This window comes from Cyprinus carpio, chromosome A11 (genome assembly GCF_018340385.1).
Source record: "Cyprinus carpio isolate SPL01 chromosome A11, ASM1834038v1, whole genome shotgun sequence".
NCBI classification, from domain to species: Eukaryota; Metazoa; Chordata; class Actinopteri; order Cypriniformes; family Cyprinidae; genus Cyprinus; species Cyprinus carpio.
In genome coordinates, this window is record NC_056582.1 from 21,463,659 (window position 1) to 21,480,282 (window position 16,624).

Below are 16,624 nucleotides of genomic sequence, written 5' to 3' on the forward strand. Positions count from 1 at the left end.
TTGGATTTCAAGTTCAAACTGGTGTTGCGCCACTATGAGTCTTCTGTTCTTTTAACGATTGCTTAAATGTTGGTAAAATAATGTCCTTGCGCGCACAGGCTTGTTTTTGGCACTCCTGACAGTTTTGTTTGTGCTTTTCGACAATTTTTATAAGCCTGACTTGTCACAAAGTGGAAATTAACCACTTCAGGATCATCACTAGGAAAGGGAGAGTTCGAAACAACAACAACAAAAAAACTTGTATCTGCATCAGAGGAGCACGGGCCAGAATGTGGGGCCACGACACGTTTCGACTTGTAAGGCAACTTAAGCTTTTGTCTCGCGCACCCCTGACCGTGGGAAGTGTTTCATTTCAGTATGTTTTAGCTCAAAAGCAAATAACCTGGAGGCTGATGTTATCTTAGACTACAAAAGTCTGTCAGAGCTCTTTGGAAATGAGTCTTATGACTCCACATCCGAACAACAGGTACAAACAAACTAGAGGCGACTTCTCTAGTAAGACCGACTGTCAGTTACCATCAATCATACTGTTGATTCTTCTGGCTTGTTTTGCATGTGCTGACATAAGAGCTTGCCATTATATTTCTTATCACAGTCACTAAGTTATGACTCATTCACATCTTGCTTGGAGCCAAGATTAAAGAGGATCAAAAACAATGCTTTCAGTACCGTCCTTTTGTGTGTGTGTTTTCCTTTTTAAAATCTAATGAAATATATGTGGAAGCCTGTTTTTGAGTAAAAAAATCTTGTTTACAGTAAGATAAGGTCTTATTTTAAGACATAAAGTTGCAGTTGTGAGAAACAAACTCACAATTATGAGAAATTGTTAGCTTCTTATTTACTTTGTTCTGTAGTTCAAATTAGAGATTTGCATGTAGTTATATTTACAATTTACAAGAAGACCACTATGCTTCAGAAAGTTCTGCTACATGCAAAATGTGCAGTTGGCATATCATATCATTTTGCATGAATTCTCGGCTTTGCTGGTTTAGGATTTACCCATCCAGCTGTTGCTTTTTTACAACGAAACATTGTAACACTTGTGCGTGATGAGCGTGGAGAAGCTTTTTTAGTATTAATCTTCACGAGTCCGTTTGGAGCTTGAGGCTGTGCCATTTTTTTGACAGTCAAATCCCTCCAAGCAAATAGCTGGAATATCTCTAGATCTACAAGTGCACTTGGAAGGAGCTGACAAATTCACACTTCCTGCACCTGGTTTGTGGATCAGTGCTCCTCAACTGGGGGAACAGGAATAATTTTAGCTCCCTTACAATAGGAACTTAATAGCGCAGAGTCCTCGCGAGTGTTTATTTATAATGCACCAATGGTGGCAGGTTATTTGACAAGGATCTTTCTTGAGTGCATTCAGTTCCCAGGGAAAGGAAGGGGGTCTTGTCCTTGGTATCTAAATCTGATTTGGGAAGACCGTATCAAGTTTGCACTTCACACTGACTGATTCGTAGCGAAAGAGCGACCTAAATTGACTGCCAGTGATTATCCAAAGTTTTAGTTTGTGGCACCGTCTCACAACCAAATGCAATTCCTGTATTTTTAAAGAAAAAATTTTGTTTGCTTCTAGTTCAGGCAAATACATGAACAGAAAACTACGCCCTTTTACCCAAACCACCTTCCTGCATGGTACATTGGGCATATCACTACTTCAAAAGAGCAGATTGGTCTATTGAGTCCTTTTCTTCAAATAATTCAACCCAGTTTGAGCTAAGCGTTCAACCTTTCTCTTGTGCCTTAACGTAAATGCATGGGCTGCTTTTGTGTTTTCTGAGTGGATGAAAAAGTACAGGAGGAACTGGAATTGGCCCAGTGAGTGTTCCGCTTTTTTTTTTCTTTTCCTCTGCCACGGACCATCGGCACATTCCGTTTGTATTGTTACCCTGCTGTGTTTCCTGCAGCCTATTGCTTTTGTCCATGTCATGCCCATTGTTTAAACTTCCTTTGTTCTGTAACAATGGGCAATATATATATATAATATATACAGGGAGCTAGAGAGTGAAACAGAAAGGGAGAGATGCATTTTCCCTCGTGTTTGTTTTCTTTGGGTTGTCTTGTGTTTCTTTTGTCATGCACAGCGAAGGAGGAGAGGTGTTTATAGACCTCGGCTAATTTTGAAATCGCCTTCTTTTTCATTCCTTCACTCCGTCCGTCTCTCGCCTCCTCTTGTCCTTCATTGCAGAAGGGTTTACTGTGCTACTTGAGACGGCCAGATACTTGATGGGCACACTAGAGTCTTGCATCTGTTTTCTGACAGTGTGTTGACAGATTTGAACAACTTGGGATACGCACACACAACACAAACATGCACAAATATCCTCTCCCAACACTGAGCGGCTCCTGAACCCTGGAGACCCCGAAGAAGTGGCTTTGGTGAAAGAGTTTGAATGGGGCAGCCTGTGTCTGGGCTCTACAAAAACCCTTCTGTTCCTTATGCAAAGCAGTCAGCTGTTTTGTTTTCTTTTCTTTCTGTGTTCTCCCCACACACTAGACATACAAAAAAAAAAAAAAAAAAAAAAACGGAATACCCTTGTTAGTAATGCAATCTGACGTGGTTTCCAAATTCTTCTTGCTGAAATGTTAATTCAGCTTGAAATGTTGTATGATATGCATACTTCTGTGATGTGACATATTTTTGGATGAAACTGAATATTTAAAGAGAAAACATGTAGGACGGGACTTGATTTCTAGCTATCAGGAGTTGATTGGAAGCTCTAAAGCATCTCTATATGACAGGTGGTTGGATGGGAGGGGTTAAACAATAAGAGGCCTTGATGACATCAGCTGAAAAGTGACTTTGTTTCAGAGGCAGAGCAAATTATGTTTTGGTGCAAGATTATGAAGACAAACTTGTTTCTTTCTTTTGATTGACATGGACTAATAAAGTCCATTTTTAATTTTCTAAATTTCTTTGTTTTGTAGAATGTGTGAGCCCAGTCCACCTGCTCTTCATCCCCAAGCCAAAGGCAATGTGACCATGGTGGGTGTTGGTATCAAGCTTGAAGACGACGAATCAGGAGGTAGAGTCATCAACCGAGAATCCCAGCACTCCTCTCCAGTCACTGATTGGTCAGTTCGGCAGCTGTCGGACAGAGACGACTCTGAGAAGTCAGCGCCACCTAATGCACAATCTCCTTTGGTATGACCCGGAATTTTATGAAGTGTTTACGTCTTGTAGGGATGCACAATATTATCGGAACATTATTGGTGTCGGCCGATAAAGGCTTTAAATGTAAACATCTGCATTGGCCCGATATGAAAAAATTATGCTGATATGTCTTGCCGACAAGACTAATAACTCACATGTGCTCAGGGTGTGCTAGCGATAAGATCACGTCGGCAGTTTGGTCATTCTTGAAGCAAAATATTTCCTGAAGAGTGATTAGATTCATTGTTTTGGATCACCACATTTAATTTGAGAACGCAGGTACAAAATGTTAAAGGGTTACTCCGCCCCAAAAAGAAAATGTTGTTATTAATCACTTACCCCCATGTCGTTCCAAAACCCTAAAAGCTTAGTTTGTCTTCGGAACACAATTTAAGATATTTCGGATGAAATTCGGAAGGCTTATGACTGTTCCATTGATTGCCAAGTAACTTACACTGTCAAGGTCCAGAAAAGAATGGAAGACATCATCACAATAGTCCATCTGTCATCAGTGGTTCAACCATAAAGTTATGAAGCGACAAGAATACTTTTTGTACGCAAAGGTAACAAAAATAACGACTTTATTCAACAAGTCGTCTCCTCTGTGTCTCTCCGCATCACTGTAGCGCCATTTTGGAGAATATGAGCTGTGTAATATGAGTTTTTTTATTCAAATCAATGCGTGAATACTTGTAGAAAGCATATCCTTGTGGCACAGCTGACACAAAAGAGCGTAAACTGCTTGCATTCAGCGGATATTCTCCAAAATGGAACTACGGTGATGCGGAGGGACACAGAGGAGACAACTTTTTCATTATTTTTGTTTCCTTCATGTACAAATAGTATTCTCATCGCTTTGTAACGTTACTGTTGAATCACTGATGACAGATGGACTATCCTGATGATGCTTTCATACTTTTCTGGACATTGACAGTGTAATTTATTTGGCAGTCAATGGGACAGTCACAAGCCTCCCGATTTTCATCCAAAATATCTTAAATTGTGTTCCGAAGACGAACAAAGCTTTTACGGGTTTGGAACAACATGGGGGTAAGTGATTAATGACAAAATTTTCATTTTGGGGTGGAGTAACCCTTTAAAGTTTCCACTGCATCTGTCTGAAAAAAAACAAAAAAACAAAAAACAGTGATTGATTTATTTATAGTTATTTTCAAAGTTTTCAGTGCTCTATAAAAATAAGTTATTATTATTGTTTATTTAGTTCTAACAAGTAAGTTTATGCTCGACTAACCAAAATTAAAAATAATACGTTTATAATCTCTGCACAGGAGAGACTTAGTGTTGTTTCCAAACAAAAGGAAATAAATCAGCATCGGCTATCGGCCAAAATGAGTTGAAAAATATCAGCATATCAGATTTCTATATCTTGTTTGCCTTGTTTTATGAATGAAAGTCATTGGTTTTTTCCCCATGTTTTTTTTTTTTTTTTTTGATAAGATAAGATAAGCTCTATAAGATTTCTGTAGTGAGTATTGAACTTCATGGTCCCTGTGTTCTTCAGGAGAGTTCTCCCAGTAAAGAACCAATACGATCATACAGTCAAGATGGAGGCAGCAGAGCTCATGATAAGACTGACAGCAAATCTAATGTCAGTGAGGGTAAGTGCAATGATTACTTTACAAAAAGGAATGCTAATTAGTTTATTCGCTCTTGGTCTATGGCATTCATTGTGTTCCAATCTTTCAAGGCTGTTGTTTAAGAGTAAAAGAGATTTTTCAAAGTTTTAATTTTGATGGAAACCCATGCAAGATGATCCAAGTTCCTCCTTTGTTTCAAAGTTCTTTGAAGCTTTTCAGTGATTTCATTTGTAGGATGCATTTAACAGCCCTTTTAAAGAGGCCTTGAGTGTTTCTCAAAAGGTTTTCCTTTTGTTTTCACCCATTACACCAATTTGAAATTGTTCAATTTTCTTTTGGTATAAATGGGTCTTTTAGCTCAAGGATTTTCAGAACAGTGTTTCTCTCATTTAGAGGAAAAATGTATTTTGTATATTGTCAAATATATTTTTATTATTTTTATTTTCTTACATCTTTTTTCCAACATCTCATTTCAATTATTTAAATTTTTATTTTTTTATTTTTTTTTTCTGACATCTTTTGTCCAGCAGTTCATTTTAATTATTTAAAGGTTTCTTTTGCATTGTTTTTTGAAATTCTTATTTTTTAATCTCTTTTTAGTGATGCCCACTATTGAAAAGCTTCTGAATACGGACTGGAAAGAAAAGTTCCTTGCGAAGGGTATTCAGGGCAGTGTCAACCTAAAAGGTGAATTTATTTATGTTTATACTGCACATGGATGCATTTTGTCATACAAATCATCAAATGGAGCAACCATGGAGTATTGTTTTTTGTGTATGATTGGTGTTTCCATTGTGATTCCATTGTGATTCATCTCCCATTTGCGTTTCACTGATACCTTTTTGTGTGCATATGTGTTTACAGGAACCCCAGAGAGTCTGGCAGAGAAGGAGCTTCAGTTGTTGTTGATGATAAACCAGCTCTCTGGTCTGCGAGAGCAGCTGCTAGGAGCTCATTCTGAGCAAAGGAACATGGCCGCTCTGCTGCTGGAGAAACAGCAGCAACAGATGGAACTGGCAAGGCAGCAGCAAGAACAGGTGTGGAGAGTGTGTGAGCAAAAAAAGTTTAGTAACTGTGCAAAAAAAAGAAGTGTTATTTGAAATCAGGCTACGCATGAATTAGTTTGGTTTCTAAATGCTAATTCTCTGTTTAGATCGCCAAACAGCAGCAGCAGTTGATACAGCAGCAACATAAAATCAACTTACTGCAGCAGCAAATTCAGGTGAGGTTGAATGTCACGATTCAAAAACCTGCAGTTTATTTCACTGTTTGAACTACTAGAGACTGGGCAGCATCTTAAGATCTTTAAAGAATAGTTAATCTAAAATGCTTTGACAGTCTGTATGTCCTTTTGTGTTTTAGGAGATAAATGAATTGATATGAGGTCATAACATGACAGTGATAAATAAAACTTGCATTTTGGGTGTTCCTTTAAGACTATTTTGACAGTGTGGGCATACAATATAAGGTGACTTAAGGTGTTCTCTGTGACCTTTGACCAGGTGAACATGCCGTATGTTATGATCCCTGCCTTTCATCCCAACGCCCAACCGTTGCCCGTCACCTCTGAGGCACAGATGGGATTGCCTCGGCATCCCATACACTGCAAACCAGGTGAGCTTCACCAAACCCTCAATAGCCTCCTCAAATCCCCTCCCATCGCCAAATAGAGTGAATTGTTTGCACATTCTGATATAGGCATGAAAGACCTACCTTTTGGCATATTGAGCAACTGTTAGCTTTTACAATAAGAGTCTGTTAGGGCACAGGATTCAGCCATCTGTTATCTTCAGATGGATCAAAAAGCATCTGTCAGAAATCCCTAAATAATCGACTTCAAATAATATCCTTTTGCTCTTACTCTAAAAACCACAATCCTATCACCCTTTTTCATCAAAATCTAATCAACAATTATTCTGTATTCTAAGCTAAAAACTAGAAATGTGCGAAGCTGAATTTCCACTATTCTAGAAATGTATTCACTGCAAAAGAACTTTTCTGCATAATTTCTTAAAAGGTCTATTCTGTAATATAAGTAGTTATTGCATGATTTGATGGTTTTGCTCATGTCTTTGGTCCACTTAGAAAGAACTTAAGAAAGAAAGACTAATTGAAACGACCGCCCGAGTGAATTCCTTGCACAGGCACTGAAGAATGGCTCAGGGTTGGCCATTGATTTAGAGTGTATATTGATCACGTAAAATACAGAGCGGGTTCTTTGCATTGACGTCTGTAATGTATGGCACTGTGCCCTCACTCAGTCAAAGACTCCTGTGAATGCAAAACTTTGATGCCTGTATGCATGTACTCATTTTGCTTAGAAGATGAAGGGTAGAAGGAAAGAACAGGGAACAATAGAACAAGTGCATGAGCTAGTCGGCTAACAGCGTGCTCGACACAATCGAGCCGCCTTTGTAAAAAAAAACCTGGAGCAGAGGACCAAGGACACAAGTGAATCTGAGCTCAAAGACTTTATTCAGCTTAATAAGAGATGTTATGTAAGGGATAATGTACATCCAGCCGGTTGTTCCGCTTCGCGTCGGGGTCCTGATCACCCTGTCGGGGTTTATTCTGCGAGAACAACCGGCTGGATGTACATTACCCCGCTTATTACATGGCTACTTGCCACATAAGTAAATAATTAGATGCAAAATATTGATTTGAGTTGAAATATTTGAACGCAAAGCTTCCGTGAAGACAGCAGTTGCGAGCAAGCGGCAAATTCAAACTAAACGGACATTTAAGGGAAAGGGTGCAGATAAAACCACTTAAGACGAAAATGTTTTAAAACCTTACCAGTTATTTAGTTATTTAGAAATATCCATTTCAGCGTACAAAACAATTTGTTTAGTTCTCTTATAATATCCATTTCAGCGTACAAAACAATCGTAGCAAAATGGCAGCAGCTGCGTTTGTATGAGTCCACGATACCAGGAGGACATAATTAAACAATTGTACACCATTTTGAATCAAGTTTTAATATTTTTATATTTTTAAGTTAAACAAACGCAAAGCTTCCACCAAGAAAAAAATAGTTCAAGCAAGAGCACAGTGCCGACTGCTGTTACCTGGATAAGCCAGTGTTATTAGCTTTTACAGGTTGTTATCCAGGGATAACATACCTCGGACCAATCAGAATCAAGTATTCCACAGAGCCGTGTAATAACTGGTGATAAACACTTTTAAAAGTTTTTACCCTAAAGTTAGACATGGTTGACCTGAACCTAGCCTAAAACCTGATAGTTGACCAGGTCCCATTGGGCTTGGGTTTGGTTCACTGACCATTTACGCATATTTCTAAATCTTTACCATTTATTATACCGTCTTTAACATTATTCAAACATTTTATTATTAAGAACAAAAAAAACATATAACCAATTAAAAATTAATAAAGTGAAAAATTAAAACCGACAAAATATTAATAACTGATTATATTCTTGTATTATATGTATGCTTTATTTCCTATGAGCCTTTTGTTTTTCTATGTATTTTTTAAATCTTGCAGGGTCATTAAAAGAAATATTGAGAAATATCCTCTCTGCCATCCCTTTTGGCTACTACAGTATTTAAGAAATTGATGTAGTCAAAAAATCCAAAAGCATTGCCTTCATTGTTGATAGATTTTTCTGCTGTCCATGATACATTCATTAACAGGCATAAAACAAACTCCACGGCCAGATATAAGATTCCAGTGTTGAATGACTTTTAATTATATAATTATGTTTCTATTCCAATTTACTTTTGAAATATAAACATTTAATGTTATACTGACATCTTATCGCGGTTGAAACAATGATTAAGCAATTACATGAGAAGTGATACATTTCAGTGTGTTGTATTGTTTCTTTAAACATACCTTATTTTTTTTTTCATGTTGTAACTAATAGTACAATGTATTCACGTCCGACTTGATCTCCTGCACACTCTCTATAACTGACGCTTCACAAACTGCAAGTTAATCGATTTGTGATTGTATGGTAATTTTGTTCTGCAAAACATAGGCCTACTACATTATTAGCTACCTATTATCAGGCTATTCTCGCGTGACAGAAGACTACTGCTAGCTTTATCACTTAGCAATGAAGACATTTTAGGAAATAAGAAATAAAGTACAAAAATAAGTCAGAACACTAAAATAGAGCTGAAATACAGGACTGTAAGGGGAAAAACGGGACGTCTGGTCAACCTATTGTAAATGTTTTAAGTTTTAGTCTTCTAAATGAACTTCTTTGTTTTTAGTGGAATATCCCTTGCCGTTGCTGCCTAATCCACACTCCACCCCAGTCAAAAGGTCCAGTGGTACAGTCTTTCGCCAGGTACCATTTCTTGCAGGTCACCTGCTCTGCAGGTCATATCAGATGTTTCACTTTGTTGTATTCATTTGTTGATTTGTTAGTGAATCTTACAATGACTTTGCGCTCCAGGATTCCAGTCAACCTCTCAACCTCACGGCTAAACCCAAGACCCCAAGTCCCCAGGCACTGGAAATGGCCCACTTACAAGCAGGGTACCGAGCCAGAGATCTGACCCATAGCCCTACTCGATCTGCACTCAGCCTGAGTAGGTGACTCTGCACCTCACTGACAAATCCAGTCTCCAACATGCTTTGCATGGAAGGTTGAAGCCATGCTATGTGCCTTAAGCCGATTTGACATGTCGAAAGATTGTTTTGTTACAACTGATCTTGCAACTGCCTCTCAACAGCAGAACTGTTCAGAAGATTTAGACTGTGACTGTACATTTCTTTATTACAGTTCCACAACAAGTTCCACAACTTGGTTGTGCAGCCAGGTGTGTCAGAATATCTCTACTTTATTATTAATAAAAAACAACCACTGTTTTCTTGCTTCTCACTCATCAAACAGTTTTAGAATTGTTGAAGTCCTTGAGATAGGGAAACACTCAAAGTTCACATTCAAAGACCTCTCTGCACCCCATTAGAAAGGGCCCATCTTAGGGGTTGCCACTGCCAACATACTTCTATCCCAAGTATTAATGGCAGTTGTCCGCAGTTCAGAAAACCTGTCCCCCCTTTGAACCAGCTCCTGAGAATGTGTCAGCACCTCAGACGTGACTGTTTGTCTTAAGCCTTTGGACTTAAGACCAGGGGCTCATCCGGGATGGGATCATATACTTGAGACCGAGCCAAGTGCTTTATTTGTGCGTCACAAGACGGAGAGGGATAAATGTATCTCTCTCTTGACCTTGTCTAAAGTTTCCTTTCTCTCTCGCCCTATCGCTCTTCAGGCTTCTTGGGAGAGGGTGATGTTGTGACACAAGCCATTCATGATGCCCAGCAGCTGTTGCGTGGAGGACAAGGCCCGACGGGCCGAGAGAGGGACCGTGAGAGGGACAACAACACAAGGCTGGTGAGTCGACATCTTAGCGCACACAAACACGCTCTCACATACTCCACACCCCAGTTTTCCAAGGTTCCTCGGCGGCACCTGGGGCCCGCTGTTTGTCACCATTGGTCATGCTTCAAGGCTGAAAGCATCAGGGCAACTATCCATTAATGGCCCACACTTAAAGCGCCCCTCTTTCAGAACACCCACTATGTTACAAGAGAAGAGGGGCGGTCAGGGTCAGCGATGGATATTGGTTTACAGAGGTTCATGATATCGGTTAAACAAGGGGTACATTCCCCTTTCAGCCAAGAACAGCTGCTATTAGAGTCCCACTGCAACTTGTGTGTTCACTTGTCTGAGTACGTGGCAATTGCGGAACAGCCTGGAGTCTCCGTAGACACCTGTTTCGACAACCACTTTGTTGCTCCTTTTGAGTTCAGTTTTACCGCAGGGAGATATGACAGTGATTTTTGTTGTCAACAGGGTTTTGAAGCATTCCACTTAAACCTGTTTTAACAGCTTGACATTTGTAGAAATGGTAGACAGACAGACAATGCCGATGCATTTGAAAGGGAGAAGAATATAGATAATTAATATTTGAATTTCAAAATGATATTTGACAACCACACATCTCTAGGGCTCTTTATGTTTCCAATCATAGGTGTGGCTGAGATGCTTTTGTAATGTGGACCAGCTTCTGTAGCATCAGTGCTAAAATAAACCAATTGCTGTGCCAGCTGGATGCAATGATTACTGATGAATGTTTTTATATGTCTTACATAAATTACAAGCTGTCTGTCTGTTCATTGATTATAAGAGGCATCTCGAGAGCGGATGGATGATGGACAGTCCCTGCGGATGAATGAGGACCGCCTCAGCTGTGACACTGAGGGTATGTATGGGTCACGAAGGTCAACTATAATTTTTTACTTTATTTTGGCATTACATTAATTAGCATGTTGTTCTTCAGCTGTTAGTCATTTCAAACGGGAGAGTCTTTAAATTTGTTTTTACGTTGTTTCTTGAGTGATGTGTCAACTTAAATTTTGTCATTAATCACTTACCCCCATGTTGTTCCAAACCCGTAAAAGCTTTGTTCATCTTCAGAATACAATTTAAGATATTTTGGATGAGAACCGGGAGGCTTGTGACTTTCCCATTGACTGCCAAGTAAATAGCACTGTCAAGGTCCAGCGCCATCTTGGAGAATATCCACTGAGCGCAAGTAGTTTACGCTCTTCTGTGTCAGCCGTGCCACAAGGATGCACTGGTTTCGTTCAAATCAAAGCGTAAATACACATAGAAAATGTATCTTTGTGTCGCGGCTGACCCTGAAGAGCGTACGCTGCCTGCGTTCAGCTCATATCCTCCAAAATGGCGCTACGGTGATGCAGAGAGAGACAGGGGAGACGAATTGTTGAATAAAGTTATTTTTGTTTTCTTCTCGTACAAAAAGTATTCTCGTTGCTTCATAAAATTCAGACTGAATCACTGATGGCAGATGGACTATTCTGACAATGTCTTTCATACTTTTCTGGACCCTGACGGTGTAACTTACTTGGCAGTCTATGGAACAGTCACAAGCCTCCCAGTTTTTATCCAAAATATCTTAAATTGTGTTCCGAACACGAACGAAGCTTTTACGGGTTTGGAACGACATGGGGTAAGTGATTAATGACAAAGTTTTCATTTTGGGGTGGAGTAACCCTTTAAAGATAGCTTGCATTGTGTTCTATTGTTGAACACCATTTTGATCTTATGTAAACGCCACCTAAGAAACTTGTCTGATCACCTCATCCCAATCTAATTGTATATGGTTACCAGTTAAGACAGATTAGTTGACTAGTCATTCAGGCAACCCTCGAATACTTCATTATGAGATCTGTAGTTTTGCATGTCACTAGTGTGTGTGCAAATTTCAAGTTGATCACTTGAAATTTAGCTTTGTGTGCTTTTCTTATCAAATAAATAATTGCCTTACAAGTGCATATGAATTTATGACTGTTTCTAATGCAATATAAACCTTTCTTTGCCATGCAGCAAATACAGATGCCACCTGCCTGTGTAACTGCATTGGCTGCAGGGCGTGTAGTCAAACAAAAGGGAGTTATGTTTCTCTAGACTGATTCTTTTATATCTTCTTGCTCCCAACAGGGCAGATGGCAGCCTCTGGTGTGGGAAGCTTTGGTGAATCCCGGACTCCCTCCTCTGGCCACATCAAACGTCCCATGAACGCCTTTATGGTGTGGGCCAAAGACGAAAGACGGCGTATCCTGCAGGCGTTCCCTGACATGCACAACTCTAGTATCAGCAAGATCCTCGGTAAGAGAGATTGGAGCCGCATTCGTTTTGGCAAGAAATTTTGGTTTACTTTCTAGTGAAAGTTTATTGACAGTTAATAAACTTAAGATAGATTAGGTAAAACTATTCACTTTTAACTAGTTGCCTATTAGCATGCATATTATTAGCATATTGGCTGTTTATTAGTACTTATAAAGCACATATTAATGCATGACCATATTCTACATCCCATAAACATAACTACTGTAACTACTTTACTAACTATCAATAAGCAGCAAATTAGGAGTTTATTGAGAGGGAAACCTCTTAGTTAATAGTGAATATGTTCACTAATCTAAAGTGTTACCAGCTTAGAAGTAGTAGTAGTAGTAGTAGTAGTAATAATAATATTTTCAAATTATTAATGTTTCATGAAAATTAATTATTGATACATGTCAGACTCTTAATCGGCAAATTGTAACTGTTGTACTTAGTCTTTCACTCTGCTAAGCACATTATGTTAGCTTTGTCCATCAAAGTGTTTTTTTTTTAAATTTCACTGTCAAATTTTTTTCACACCCTCCATCAACAAATGAATGCTCTAGTGACTATAATGTCTCTAATCTTTCCTCTTTGTGTATTCCGAAGCACCTGTTCTGACAACATTGTCCTCATTGTTGTATTATTATTTCATCTCTTCTACCCCTTTATCTTTCTCTTGAGATCAGTTGTTTATAGTTGGGATGGGCTGAGGGGTTATGGGAACGGTGGTTTCGTTATGCTCACAGCTAATCCTACAGTTACAAGTGTTGGTGTTACTCTGTAAAACATGTCTATATTTTCAAACATGTCACTTGCTGTTGCCCCCCTGGAATGGAGAGGAGGACAGAAGGTCTTAAGGGGACGAAAAAGGGGTCACACCAGGGCACAAACAGCCACCTGGCTCCTGGGGTGACAGGAAAACAACACCCAAAACTTCAGCCCGCTCATCCCTTGCTGCACCTCTGCCTTCCTCAGTTCTTTCCTTTCACAAAACACTCGCAATTCCATTCCATTGTGGTGACTGACACCCTACTGATTCATACTCTTGTTTTTTTTTTGTTTTTTTTTCTCCCCCGGAACAAGGCCCGCAGCTCCTTCTAGTACACACCTACATTTCTGTCAGTTTGCTACCTTTTTAGCCCGCAGCACACTTTTAGAGAAGGCGGTGTTGCACGCATACAGTCAGATTGTTTCGTTTTTTTGCACTTCTTTGTACTTTTACTCTGATTTATCTCTCACTTCCCGGTTGTTGTGGAATTTCAACTCTGACCATAATCTCAAAAAAAAAAAAAAAAAAACCCATTGAAAAACCTGCTCCTAACCCACTGTGGCCCAAAGTATGTGGAAACTTCCTTCTAATAAACTGGTTCAGTAGCGTTATTCATTACTGACAGGTACATAAAATCCAATATACCTCATTTTTTACTGATAATATAGTGTATCTTTATTTTCCAGTATTATCTAGGATTCTGTTAGGGAGGACAAGCTCCCATGATTTTGACGCTGAATGTTCAAGCACAGGGGTGTATTGTTTAAGTGTCCACATACTTTTGGTGCCCACATGTAGTTTTCCTTTGGTTATATAACACTGTACCTTACTGTCATGATTGGTTTCCACCCCTTCAGGTTCCCGATGGAAGACGATGTCCAATCAGGAGAAGCAGCCGTACTACGAAGAGCAGGCCAGATTGAGTCGGCAGCACCTGGAACGTTATCCAGACTACAAATACAAACCCCGGCCGAAGCGGACCTGTATCGTAGAGGGCAGACGACTGCGGGTCGGAGAGTACAAGGCCATGATGAAGAGTCGACGACAGGAGCAACGGGTAACTTACCCTCCAAGGTGATGCCTGCAGACACTCATTGGTTTCTTTTTTTTTTTCAGCGGTGCATTTGGTTGGAGAATGCAGTCATCAGTCTTGTAGAGTACCTCATGTTTGGTTTGACGTTTATTCCCACAGCCAATCAGAGCAGCAGCTACCGTACCCTCCCAGTGAAGGACAGTACTCGACCACGCCGGTGTCACTGGCCCCATTGCCCTTGCACCCTGCCCTCCTGGAGCACTACCTTCCCCGGGGTCTGGAGCCCATGAAAGGCCAAGGGAGTGAGATGCGGGAGGCCACGCGGCCCAGACAGCCCTACAGTGAAGGGGAGGAGAGTGATGTGGGTGAACGCAGTGAGGGAGAGCTGGTTGTCCTCACTGACTGAGACAGAAGGACGAAAGGATTGGAGGACAGAAAGGGCGGAAAACGTGAAAAAGGGGGAGTGAGATGGAGAAAATAACTGGGAGATTTTGCAGTCTCTGTGTACAACATGATGGTGTCCAATAAATGGTATAGGTCAGTGTTTTCCAGTCCAGTTGTGAGGCTGTTCTGGTTGCAAACTGGGTTGGTTAGGAAGGCAGCAGACATAAATGAAGCATAGATCTTCATTTTTCAGATTTTTCCAGTGGTGTAAGCCTAGACAGGATAGGTCTTACATACTGACCACAGCTTGGAAAAAGCAAGACTTTTTCAATCTACAATATTCATTGTGAGACTGCATATCTCGAGAGTTTTGAAGGCACTGTGAAGCTGGTGTGCAAGAATTGTTTAACAACTCAAACGTCACTGCACATATTATGAAGTAAATGTCATCTGCGAAGTGCATTAGAAATTGCACAAGAATCGGCTTTTCTAGATGGGGTACAGATTAAATATATTACCTTTTGGCGTACCTGAAAAAGTTCCACATTTGACATCATGTCAAATGATTGGCAGTAATAGGAAGCAACTGTTCATCCGAAAATGGAAAGGAGATTAGGGTGAGTAAACAATGAAAAAAAAAAAATTTTTTTTGAAGAACTATTTCTTTAAAAAGTCAGTGCACTGAGAGCTCTGAATCATTTTGCCATAAAAAAAGCCTCTGTGTATTATAATGCTTCTTGATGTCACCAGGGTTTTCCTGCAAAAGTTCCTGTTAAGACTGTGCCAAGGTACTTTCCAGAGCTCAAGGGCTGAGCAAAAAAAAAAGAAAACAAGTTAACAAGGAAAAAGGAAGGAACATTCCTGAGCTCCTTGTCCAGTTTATTATATCAGATAATGACTATTAGAGGCTGTTCTGTAAGGAGATTTAAGCAGCCTGCCCCTTTGAAGATTTGCTAAAGGCAGAGAAGACTGTAGTCTTACTTCGGGTTGGTGGCGTCCTCTGCTGTTTGAATCTGGGTACTGCACTTAAAACATTTCCCCAGATTAAAGTCATGTTTTTGTTTCTTTTGATTTAGTGCAAAATAATCACTTGAAATGCACTTTTCCCATCTAATATATTTTTTTCAGACCCTCATGATTCAGAACAATTTTTTTTTTTTCAGAGTAGAATTTTGCACTTGATGTACATATGCAAATCATTTCTACTATCCATTTTGTGAAACGAGATGTGAATAATGCCATTCGCTCAAATTACACTCATTTTTAACATTTTGGTTTACTTTTCTATTTTAGTGTGTGTGTGTGTGCGTGTTTGTAGAGTGAGCTTGTGCTGAAGAAAATAACGGAGTTATCATTCCAGCAGTTCTTATGACCGGGTCCATATTATTGGGCTGCTAGTCAATTTACAGTTGAGCTGAAATGTAAACATTTTGTTAAAAATGATAAACTTTTATATTTTAATGAGATTTTAGAAGATATTTGCCAGTGGACTGTTGTGATAAATCTAACACGTTAAAGGAAATGATGTCATGTATATAGCTGGACACAGAAATATACGGTTTGTATTTTATCTGTAGAATAAACCCGCGGGAGGAAAAGTATGATTCGCAACCTGGACAACTGTTGCAAAACCAGCTGTTGTAAAATATAGAGATAGACTTTATTTTGTTTATAAAAGCGTATAATTTAAAGGTGTACATGTTTTTTTTTCCCCTGTATGTTGCATTTTATCAAGCAAGTTTTGTGGTTTGTTTTTGAAGCATAAATAAAAATGTTACGTTTACTTCTGTGGTTCAGATTCATTTTTATATTTTTGGAGCAATCAGTGAATAACTGGATTCTGATAAATGCTAATTAAAGTCAAACATTATTCATCTTTGACGTCTGCATTTACATCTGCAAGAAGTTTTTTTTGTTTTTAGTTTTTTTTTTTTTTAATAGCGTTTGCTCATCTGCAATACGTCTATAGGACGAATCCACATTGTATTTCGCATTTAAATGCTTCGATGTTTA

At 39.3% G+C, this 16,624-nt stretch overlaps 1 protein-coding gene across 4 annotated transcripts in view; it reads left to right on the forward strand.

Annotated features, from left to right (window-relative positions):
- LOC109099047 (transcription factor SOX-13-like) overlaps window positions 1-16,391 on the forward strand; it is a 28,165-nt gene extending 11,774 nt beyond the window's left edge. For 2 of the 4 annotated variants that reach the window (XM_042766765.1, XM_042766766.1), the window contains exons 2-14: window positions 2,932-3,148; window positions 4,680-4,776; window positions 5,356-5,442; window positions 5,620-5,792; window positions 5,909-5,977; window positions 6,255-6,369; window positions 8,995-9,071; window positions 9,180-9,315; window positions 10,003-10,124; window positions 10,920-10,995; window positions 12,258-12,425; window positions 14,052-14,268; window positions 14,387-16,391. In XM_042766765.1, the coding sequence (XP_042622699.1) occupies window positions 2,933-3,148; window positions 4,680-4,776; window positions 5,356-5,442; window positions 5,620-5,792; window positions 5,909-5,977; window positions 6,255-6,369; window positions 8,995-9,071; window positions 9,180-9,315; window positions 10,003-10,124; window positions 10,920-10,995; window positions 12,258-12,425; window positions 14,052-14,268; window positions 14,387-14,633 (1,800 nt within the window). In that variant the 5' untranslated portion in view covers window position 2,932 and the 3' untranslated portion in view covers window positions 14,634-16,391. The remainder of the gene's footprint in view (window positions 1-2,931; window positions 3,149-4,679; window positions 4,777-5,355; window positions 5,443-5,619; window positions 5,793-5,908; window positions 5,978-6,254; window positions 6,370-8,994; window positions 9,072-9,179; window positions 9,316-10,002; window positions 10,125-10,919; window positions 10,996-12,257; window positions 12,426-14,051; window positions 14,269-14,386) is intronic. The other 2 variants (XM_042766764.1, XM_042766767.1) reach the window with 2 other exon arrangements.
- Window positions 16,392-16,624: the final 233 nt, after the last annotated feature.